Source organism: Rattus rattus, chromosome 2 (genome assembly GCF_011064425.1).
Source record: "Rattus rattus isolate New Zealand chromosome 2, Rrattus_CSIRO_v1, whole genome shotgun sequence".
Lineage (NCBI taxonomy): Eukaryota > Metazoa > Chordata > Mammalia > Rodentia > Muridae > Rattus > Rattus rattus.
In genome coordinates this window covers 108591878-108603369 of record NC_046155.1, presented here as the reverse complement: position 1 = coordinate 108603369, position 11492 = coordinate 108591878, and the positions used below count along the sequence as shown (strand labels likewise).

The 11492-nt window shown below is 40.1% G+C and overlaps 1 protein-coding gene across 2 annotated transcripts in view; it reads right to left on the bottom strand.

Moving 5' to 3' along the window:
• Window positions 1–20: 20 nt before the first annotated feature.
• Ankrd42 (ankyrin repeat domain 42) overlaps window positions 21–11492 on the bottom strand; it is a 51802-nt gene continuing 40330 nt past the window's right edge. For both annotated transcript variants that reach the window (XM_032893217.1, XM_032893216.1), the window contains exons 10-12: window positions 6698–6824; window positions 3109–3253; window positions 21–402 (exon numbers count right to left, since the gene is read on the bottom strand). In XM_032893217.1, the coding sequence (XP_032749108.1) occupies window positions 316–402; window positions 3109–3253; window positions 6698–6824 (359 nt within the window). In that variant the 3' untranslated portion in view covers window positions 21–315. The remainder of the gene's footprint in view (window positions 403–3108; window positions 3254–6697; window positions 6825–11492) is intronic.

Here is an 11492-nt window from a genome sequence, read left to right as displayed (position 1 = left end):
TCTAGACAGTAAAATACAACTTTATTGCGAAGCCATAGTATCATTTTAATAATTTTATTATCTAGAATTGGATTTCCTTTGACTATTAGATTATACCATCTCATAGTTCACAGTTTATATGAATACTTGCAAAATTATTTCTCATAGATGTTGGCTTGCATATATATATGCATATAAAAAATATCCTAAGTCCATGGAATTTTTAAGTCCGTTTGATGTATAACATTTTCACCTTCAGAACTGAAGGATTTCTATCTATTCACATACCTCTAAAGTGAAGGAAAATCAAGGCTTTATTTAGCCTTACTGCACTGATTAGAACCTTCTCACAAACATGCCCCCAGGAGAGTTTTTTTTTTTCATTCGCCTCTTCTCTTTGCTATATTCACAGGAGTCATCTTCCTATAAAGAAAAAGAGTCAAATAAAAGTGCCATACTAACATTCTTCTATGTGTCCAGAAGATATATTCCTGGGTCTAAAGTACTCGTGCTTCATGTGCTGAATCAGTAAGACTGGGAGAGTGTTGAAAGTCAGTCAGTGCTTGCTACTTAATAGAAACCCCAAAGGGAATGACTTGTCATTTCTGCTTCTATCTTGACTAACATTCCCTGGCATAACTGCAATGTAGGATGTGCTAATACAACTTCATTTGGAACCTTTAAGAACCCTATAGGGCTAGGATCTGTATTTCTTGACTTCTCCATTCACGAGTTTTTGTTTGTACAGTATTCATTACCAACTTATATTTCCTTTTCCACTTGCCCATTCTCCACTATTGCTGAATCCATTTACACACTTGTCTGTCTAGGCTTCTCAATCTGTAATATAAATAGTTGATGCAAAACAAAAAGCCTTGACATCAAGCCTAATACATAATTAAATAACAATAACTATTATTGATAATGACCAAAATCTCAATATATGTTAAACGTTCTCATGAAACTTAGAATGTCAGTATTTTGGGTAAAGTATTTAACAAACTAAAAGTGGGGGCACACCTTCAAAGCAGTACGACGAGCTTAGCAGAAAGAATATTTGGTCAGGAATGGTGGGACAGCAGTAACATGCCTGCTAAGGGCTTTTATGGGGCAGGTCTGATAGGGGACCTTGAGCTAGAAGAACAAGTATGGTGCTGGGAAAGTTCAGAAAGGATCATCTACATAAGAATTGGCAAGTGTACAGCTGATACAGTAAGTTAAAGCTAAACCCAAAGATTATCAGAACAAGAAATGACAGAAGAAAACAAACTTTACTCAAATGAATTTGAATAGGGAAGGACAAGATGTCTACAGTTTATGGATGAAAGGAGAAAGAAATAGACGGAAAGATTCAAGAATCCAAAACTGGCCCTGCCTAGTGGTTTACACCTTTATTCCTTCATCCTAGCATCTGGGGGGCTTCAGACAGTATGATATACATAATGAGTCCTGGGCCAGCAAGGGTTACATAGACCCTGTCTCAAACAAACAAACAAACAAACAACCTAGGGGGCCAGACACCCTAGTGGTACACACCTTTAATCCCAGCACTCAGGTGGTAGAGGCACTCGGATTTCTATAAGTTCGAGACCAGCTTATTTCCAGGACAGTCAGGGCTACACAGATAAACCCTGTCTTGAGGAAAAAAAAGGAAGGAGGGAAGGATGGAGGGAGGGAGAAAAGAAAGGAAAATGGAAGAGAACAGAGGAAAGAAGGAAAAGAAGAAACAAAAGGAAAGGAGAAAAAAAGAGATCTGGGGTGAAAATCTGGTCTTGTTAAGTTTGGTTTTAGCCATTTTAAAATTAGACTCTGCTAGGAATTTCAGATATAAGTTTAGCTATCAGAACAAAGGAAACCCTAGTGAGAGCTTAACACTGAAGTACGAATGTTAGCATCTTTAAAGAAATGGAGATATGATTGGAAGACAGAGGGTCTGAATTTGTTCCTGTGTCACACTATTCATGTGATCAAACAAGACACACACCTTAACCTAACATGGTGGCATATACCTGCAATCACAATACATGGGAGACTGAGGCAAAAGGTTGTAAATGAGACCAGCCTGGGCTACCTAGTGCACTTTAGGTCTGTGATACATGCTAAGAACCTATTTCAAGAAAAAAATAAATGGGAGGAAATGAAGGAAGGCATGCACACATGTATTTGTGGGTAAATAGAAAATTTGCTACACGGCATGGAATACTAAGCTGTTAGCAGTGGGTTCATCTGGACAGTGAAATTTGGTGTAAGGAAGTACATTGATCTGTTTTTAACACCTTGCAAGGAACTCTTATGTTACATTCTCTGAAGTGATTAAGAGGTTAACAGTTTGCATGAAATAAAAGGGCAGGATGTTTTGTTACAGATCAGACAAGGTGGCAGAGGTATGAGATCATTTATCCATGATGACTGCAGAAGAAAACTTCCCTAAAGGATGAAATGTTTCTCAGTATCCCTAATGTCAGGATAAGCTGTCCCCAAGGCCACATCACAGTATGTTTTTTTGAGACAGGGTTTCTCTATGTAGCCCTGGCTGTCCTGGAACATGTTCTGTAAATCAGGCTAGCCTAAAACTCAGAGAACTGTCTGCCTCTGCCCCTGCCTCCTGAGAGCTGGGATTAAAGGTGTGCCCCACATAGCCTTTTCTTGCAGAAGTGTGAGATCAAAGACTAGTCAAATGAGATTGGATGGCTCTAAGAGAAACTGTTTTTCTGTCCTTATTCTATAATTTCTTGTGTTCTGTCAGGTGTTGATCTGGGTTGTTGAGAAGTTGTTTCTTTGTCTAAAACTGACACCTAGTGGAATCACTATTTAAATTCTTGTCCTTTTGATCTTGACTTTTTTTTTCATAACAAGAGATATTTTTGAAACTCAAAATACAGCTCCAGAAAGTAGAAAAATGCTTATTCACAGTGGTAAACAGTGTCAAATTCACAATCGTGATGTCTATTTTAGAAACTATAGTTAGCTCTAGTTTGCAGCACAAGTTCAAATAGACCAAAGGTTTACCCACATCAAAAAAGATTATTGAGAGGATTCAAATTCAACCCCTACTCAAAGCTTACAATCTTAGCCACTTCTATATACCATTTATCAAAAAAAAAAAAAAAAATGTGTAAAGACACCAACCATAGCCTCAGCACTGGGGACCTGGATTTTCTCCAGCGCTTCCTTGAGTTGATTCACTTCCACTCGGTACTCATCCAGTTGACACTCTAATTTCTCCCTGCGGAGTCGCTCATAGGCCAGCTGCTCCTGCAGCTCTGTGATGGTCCTATCAAAAATGTTTGTTCAGTCAGTTCTGATTTACCTAGCAACTTTTTTTGTTAACAGTGGAAACCACTGTTAACTCTATAGCAAGTAAAATGAATCATTTATTTGCCAACTGTACCTAAGAGCTTACATAAACAGGCAGTGATTTAGGGACTGAGGATAAGCAGTGACCATAAAATAAACAGAATACATGGTGTGCTGGGAGGTAACAAGAACTAAGAGATAGAAAAAATGAAGCAGGAATCAGTGACAGAAAATGTGGAGCAGGTGATTAATACTTGTGTGCTGGTTAGTTTTCTGTCAACTTGAAACAAGCTAGAGTCAAGTGAAGAGAGAACTGCAACTGAGAACCCCCTTCTGTCAGACTGACCTGGGAGCCGGTCTTTCTTTTTTTTTTTTCCCCCGTCCATCTTTATTAACATGGGTACTTCTTATTTACATTTCAATTGTTATTCCCTTTCCCGGTTTCCGGGCCAACATCCCCCTAACCCCTCCCCCTCCCCTTCTAGATGGGTGTTCCCCTCCCCATCCTCCCCACATTACCACCCTCCCCACAACAAACACTTTCACTGGGGGTTCAGTCTTGGCAGGACCAAGGGCTTCCCCGTCCACTGGTGCTCTTACTAGGTTATTCATTGCTACCTATGAGGTTTGAGCCCAGGGTCAGTCCATGTATAGTCTTTGGGTAGTGGCTTAGTCCCTGGAAGCTCTGGTTGTTTGGCATTGTTGTTCATATGGGGTCTCGAGCCCCTTCAAGCTCTTCCAATCCTTTCTCTGATTCCTTCAGCGGGGGTCCCGTTCTCAGTTCAGTGGTTTGCTGCTGGCATTTGCCTATGTATTTGCTGTATTCTGGCTGTGTCTCTCAGGAGAGATCTACATCCGGTTCCTGTCGGCCTGCACTTCTTTGCTTCATCCATCTTATCTAGTTTGGTGGCTGTATATGTATGGGCCACATGTGGGGCAGGCTCTGAATGGGTTTTCCTTCTGCCTCTGTTTTAATCTTTGCCTCCCTATTCCCTGCCAAGGGTATTCTTGTTCCCCTTTTAAAGAAGTAGTGAAGCATCCACGTTTTGGTCATCCTTCTTGAGTTTCATGTGTTCTGTGCATCTTGGGTAATTCGAGCATTTGGGCTAAGATCCACTTATCAATGAGTGCATACCATGTGTGTTTTTCTGTGATTGGGTTACCTCACTCAGGATATTTTCCAGTTCCATCCATTTGCCTGAATTTCATAAAGTCATTGTTTTTGATAGCTGAGTAGTATTCCATTGTGTAGATGTACCACATTTTCTGTATCCACCCTCTGTTGAAGGGCATCTGGGTTGTTTCAGCTTCTGGCTATTATAAATAAGGCTGCTATGAACATAGTGGAGCACGTGTCTTTGTTATATGTTGGGACATCTTTTGGGTATATGGCCAAGAGAGGTATAGCTGGGTCCTCAGGTAGTGCAATGTCCAATTTTCTGAGGAACCTCCAGACTGATTTCCAGAATGGTTGTACCAGTCTGCAATCCCACCAACAATGGAGGAGTGTTCCTCTTTCTCCACATCCTCGCCAGCATCTGCTGTCACCGGAGTTTTTGATCTTAGCCATTCTGACTAGTTTGAGGTAGAATCTCAGGGTTGTTTTGATTTGCATTTCCCTTATGACTAAAGATGTTGAACATTTTTTAGGTGCTTCTTCAGCCATTCAGCATTTTTAGCTGTGAATTTTTTTACCTCTGAACCCCATTTTTAATAGGGTTATTTGTCTCCTGAAGTCTAACTTCGTGAGTTCTTTTGTATATTTTGGATATTAGCCTCTATCAGTTGTAGGATTGGTAAAGATCTTTTTCCCAATCTGTTGGTCGCTGTTTTGTCCTAACAACAGTGTCCTTTGCCTTACAGAAGCTTTGTAGTTTTATGAGATCCCATTTGTCGATTCTTGATCTTAGAGCATAAGCCATTGGTGTTTTGTTCAGGAAATTTTCTCCGGTGCCCATGTGTTTGAGATTCTTCCCCACTTTTTCTTCTATTAGTTTGAGTGTATCTGGTTTGATGTGGAGGTCCTTGATCCACTTGGACTTAAGCTTTGTACAGGGCAATAAGAACAGATCAATTTGCATTCTTCTACATGCTGACTTCCAGTTGAAACAGTGCCATTTGTTGAAAATGCTATCTTTTTTCCCAATGAACGGTTTTAGCTCCTTTGTCAAGGATCAAGTGACCATAGGTGTGTGGGTTCATTTCTGGGTCTTCAGTTCTGTTCTTAATGAAAATGAATGATATGGGAAGGCCCAGCCAGGCCCACCTGGGCACGCGGCCCTGAGGGTATAAGAAATAGGTTGAGCAAACTCTGAGGAGCAAACCAGTAAGCAGCTTCAGTTCTTGCCTCCAGGTTCTTGCCTTGGGTTCCTGCCCTGACTTCCCTCAAAGACAAGAGTGTAATTTGGATGCATAAGGTAAATAAGCACTTGTCCTAGACCATGTTGGTGTTGGTCAATGTTCCATCAAAGCAACAAAAAGCAAACTAGGACAGAAATTGGTACCAGAGAAGTGGGTCCTGCTGTGACAGACCTGGCTGGGTTGTTTTGGAGAGGACTGTGGAAGCTTTTAGAACTTCAGGCCCCAAGTGCTAAATAAAAGCTTAATGAACTGTGGTGGGAGCTTGGAAGGAAGAACCTTGAGGGATGTAGGCTGATTTGTAAAGTTAGTAGACACTATAGGGCCATTCCTGTGATGTATTTGAGTTAAGATATCTTTAGAACCAAAGCCTGTGCTTCACTGCTTTGCTGGGACTGCAGAACCATCTGTGATTAACCAGAGACCAGCGCCACTTAAATGAATTTGCATTGGGGGGCTAATTAATAATGGCTAACTGGGGCTTAGAAATCAGCTGTGATTAACAAGAGATCAGAATTATTGAGTTGAGGTAACTATTACCTCAGGGTCAGCACAGGCTATAATCCAGTCGGGGGACGGGGTGTCAAGGCTGGATCTTAAACTAAAAGATGAACTTGGAAATATGTTAGAATCTTCTAGATTACAGACATGTGGCATAACCCTTTAATCCCAGCATGCAGGAGAAAGACACAGGCAAATTCCTTGAACATGAAGCATTTCTGGACTAGAGTGAATTCTGGGCTAACAACACTATATTTTAAGATTCTGTCTTTATTTAACAACAACAAAAGTGGGTTTGCTTGTTTGTTTAATCAGGATTTCTCTATATACTCCCGTCTATCCTAGAATTCACTATGTAGACTAGGTTGACCTCAGACTCAGAGATCTGTCTGCTTCTGCCTCCAAGCACTGGGATTAAAGTTATGTACCACCATGTCTAGAAAGGAAGAAAGGAAGGAAGGAGGGAGGAAGATAGGGAGGGAGGGAGGGACGGAGGGAGGGAGGGAAGATCCCTTGGAATTCACAGGTACTAAATGCAAAGCAATGGTTTCAAGGACATTACTTCTTAGACTCCAGTAGTTCTTTCTTCTGCTTTAGATCCTCTTCTGTTATCCCACCCAAGTGTTTAAAGTTGCTCTCAGCGATTTCCAGAAGTTGTCTCAATTCTACAATTTTCTTATGAGCTCTCACTGAAAGACAGTTAAATATTAAAGAACCTAATTTAGATGACAGCACATATGATTGCATGATGATGATTCCCTCTCAACATTTGCTTTTCTTCTTTTAAAAAATATTTAATTATTAATTTTATTTTTATGTGTACGAGTATTTTGTCTGCATGTGTATCTGTGGACCACATGTGTGTCTGGTGCCTGTGAAGGTCAGAAGAAGGCATTTGAACCACTGGAACTGGAGTTTAGGTGGTTATAAGGCACCACCATGTGAGTGCTGAGAACCAAACCCAGGTCCTTGCAAAGAGCAAAACGTACTCTTACCCACTGACCTACCTCTCCACCCCCACTGCCTTCTTCTTTAACAGAACCATGGTCTGCAGCTTATGGATGGAATTGATCTAAGTGTGATAAATATGTAGAAAGGAAAATATCAGCATGCAAGCAATAAAAACCGTAATTGGAAGATTCTGTTATTGGAACATGCATTGGATCATTATAATGCTGACATATAGGCAAGATATCTTCAAGAAGACTAGCAGTGTTTCAAGATGAGAGGTAGCAGGCCATGTATTATCTGCTGCATGTTAGAAAATTCAAGAAAACTGATGCTAGCAGATTATCCCTTGGTTGAATTCACAATGGAAGATTTTGCCATGTCCCTGGAAAATAAGCCTGAAATTGTAATGGGCACTTTTAAGTCTTTTTAAAGAAAAAATAAATATATCCAGACATGAATTTCAATATTTCTTAGAAAATATGTTTTAAGCACTACTATATATTCCAACCAGAATAACTAAAAACATCTTCCAAAGATCAAAAGGAAGGCAACTGACATTTCTGAGCCTCTACCACAAGCTAGGCAGTTCCTGTTCTTTAGTGTATAAAATTAAGCCTTGTAACAATTCTGTCAGGGTAGCAATAGCAACACAGCTGGATTTCCTAGATGAGAAAGCCAAGGTTCTGAAATCAACCAAGTTAAATAGTGGTGAAGCTCTGACGTCTGAATCACTGCTTAAGACCTACTATTCACACACTATATGGCTTACATGGTTGTGCTTAGATTACCCTCAATTCCAACACATTCTTCTAGCTTTCCTCACCAAAGATCCACTGAAACCATCCTTCCTATCCACTAGAACAAACCATGGCTCCCTGACCAAACACAGTGAGAAGAAACAATAAGGTTATGTGGCATGAACATACTCCCTTCAGGATACAATAAGTGTGGTGGCAAGTGTCCTACATAAGCAAGTCTGAAAGCCTTACGTCCAGTTATAGGGTGACTCTGGACAAATAACTTACAAACCCAGGGCTCTGTCTTAGTCAAAGTTCTTTTGCTGAGAAGAGACACCATCACTGTGGCAACTCTTATAAAGGACAACATTTAATTGGGGCTGGCTTACAGTTTCAGAGGTTTAGTCTGTTGTCATCATGGTGAGAAGCATGAGAGCATGCCGGCAGATTTGATGCTGGAAACATAGCTAGAGTTCTACATCTGGATCAGCAGACAGCAGGGAGACACTAGGCCTGGCTTGAGCATTTGAAACCTCATGCCCATCCCCAGTGTCACATATCCTCAAACAATGGCACACCTACTCCAACAAGGTCACACCTAATAATGCCACTCCCTATAACCTGTGGGGGCCATGGGGGACGTTTTCATTCAAATCACTATACACTCTTTATAAATGAAATAATATGATACCCTAATTAGTGTATCTTAAGAGATATTATCATTCCCATACACTTACTGTGATGGATAAAAATGTTTTGCAAAGTTCTAAGGAAAGGAAACCTTTCAATATTACAGAGTAAAAATACTGGCAGGAGAACTATATGCCAATAGCTGAAACACCAGCAGAACTGCCACAGAAACAAAATTTGCTCTAATTACCAGACTTGTTTAGTTCCATTTAGATAGATAGATAGATAGATAGATAGATAGATAGATAGAGACAGACAGACAGACAGACAGACAGACAGACAGACAGACAGACAGATGCTTTGCCTACATTCATATCTGTGTGAGGATGTCAGATCTGAAACTAGAGTTACAGGTAGTTGTGAGCTGCCATGTGGGTACTGGGAATTGAACCAGGTCCTCTGGAAAAGCAGCCAGTGCTCTCAACCACTGAGCCATCTTTCCAATTTGTTTGTTTGTTTAAAGCATAACACCTATAAAAACCACAACCCCATTGGCTTCTGTGTATCTATTTGTATCAAGCAGCATGTATTCTGAAGGAAGGGGACAGTCTAACTTAAACTAATTTAGAATGTTTTGTTGGTTATTAATTTGTTATTGACTTAATAGATCTCTCCCAAAATTCACATGAAAGCTCTATCTTCCAATGTGATGTTACTTGGAGACAGGGTTCATAGAAGGTGACTGGAGTTAAATGGCATGGCAGCAGGTGTCCTATTCTCATGGGATTAATATCATTAGTGGAGTCCACTTTAGATGGACCACATTTGCATCTTTGTTCTGCCCCCAAGCCCTCTTCACTCTTTCATTTGAGGATATGGTCATATCATAGTCAAAAGCAAGTCCTCCTCCATAAAACAATCATGTTAGACTTTGAGTTAGGACTTCCAGCCCCTAATTGCAAGAAATAAATTTCTGTTGTTTAACTTTCCAGTCTCTAATTACAACAGTCTGAGCATACTAAGACACCATTAAATGGAATCTAATTATCCTCCAAGTGGTAATCATATGTTGGAGATTGGTTCTAAGGCTTTGATTTAATCGAGAATCTCCATGACCAGACACTGAAGGTCCTTGTCCCCAATTGGTTTTTGATGGATCAATAAAGATAACAACAACACAGGGTGGTACACTTAAGAGTTGCACAGGTAGAATGCAGAGAGAAACAGAGGAGATCACAATGACTCTAAGTAGAAGAATGGGACACAGGAGCAGCAGGAGAAAAAGCCAATCAACCATGGGAAATTTCGGGTTAAGGGTCCACTGGTCACTTCCCCAATTGGGCCTGGAGTAGTAGGGAAAAGTTTAGGAGTGCCCAGCCTTTGAGGTAGCAAAGGCATTTTAAAAATAAGCTAGTGTGTGTGTGTGTGTGTGTGTGTGTGTGTGTGTGTGTGTGTGTGTGTGTGTGTGTGTGTGTGTGTGTGGACTCTGTGTAAGTGTATATATTTGTGTATCCGGACTGTAGTTGTGTGTGTGTGTGTGTGTGTGTGTGTGTGTGTGTGTGTGTGTGTGTGTGTGTGTGTACACATGTGAGATCCACCAGGAGCCAAAGCAGTGAAGCAAAACTTACCGTTATAATCAAGAAAATAATCGAGACTAGAAATGTTATATTCTTTCTCACCCTCTAGTCTACTATACTCTCAATAGTCAGAATGACAGTCTTTAAACATAAATCAATTACCATGGCTGTTACTGCATGAATGACAATATCCCCCTGATATTTGAACAGAGTCCCTAGTTGATTGGGAAATTTAAGCAGTATAGCCTTACAGGAAGAAGTCAATGAGATTAGGCTCTAAGAGCTAAAAAGCCTCCCACTGCTTTGAATTTAGTTTTCTCTCCTTCAAAGCTCTCTGCTTCCTGCTCCTGCAGGTAGCTAGCAGCTTGCTACTATAATTATACCTCCCTGCCAGGATTGACACTTTTCTGGAACTATAAGCCTAAATAAGCCATTCCTTCTCTAAGATGCTTGGTTATGGAATGTAGCAACAGAAACATAATTAATGTGTTCTCTCATCTGTTAAGAGCACTTGCTACTCTTCCAGAGAATTCAAGTTAGGACCCGAGCACCCACATTTAGTGGCCATCTCAATGTTTTACCTCTGTGAAGAGACCTAAGACATACATACAAGCAAAATACACACACACACACATACACACACACACACACAAACACACACACACAAAATGAAAATAATAAATCTTTACAAAAATAGCATTTACCAACAGGCCTTAGAAATGCAGGGAGGGAAGCAGTTACTTCTGCAGCCCATGCTTGCTATACAGCCCAGACTTGGATCCTCGGCTCCCAAGTGCTACATTATCACTCCTGACTTGGCTTTTGCCATGTTTATGATCCACTTAAATATGTTGTCTTATTTAACTTCTTTAGTTTCCATGTTACATTCTTTCATTCTAAAGACCATATCTTACACTTATATATACTTTCAATAACTTTTAGGACAAAAATACTAATTTTTGATTCTGAAAATACCAAATTACTTTTCTTTATAGACAGTGTTATCTGAATAATTTCCAAACTTGCAGTAAAAAAATAGGCCTGATTGTTAATTTTTATGTGTATTACTAATTTTTATTTAATAAGTAAATTATTTTTAACAATAAATAAATTTTACTTATGTATATGGTTAAGAACAAGAGCTCTTAACCAGCCTCTGAGCCAGCTCACCAGCCCTAGCATTTGTCTGCCTTTGTTTGTTTGTTTCTTGGTTTATGGTATGTATATATGATTGATACATATTGTCTGTGAACACACATTCATATGTACACATGTTCTTTTATGTTCATTCAGGCAAGCATGTGCTACAACTCATGTTTGGGGTTCAAAGGACAACCTCCAGTGTAGGTTCTTGCTTTCCATTCATGATAGAGACAGGCTCTCATTGTTGTTCATGGATGCATACTCCAGCTTACTCCAGGTTACTTGGCCCTCGGGCTCTGAGGCATTACCCAGTCTTTGC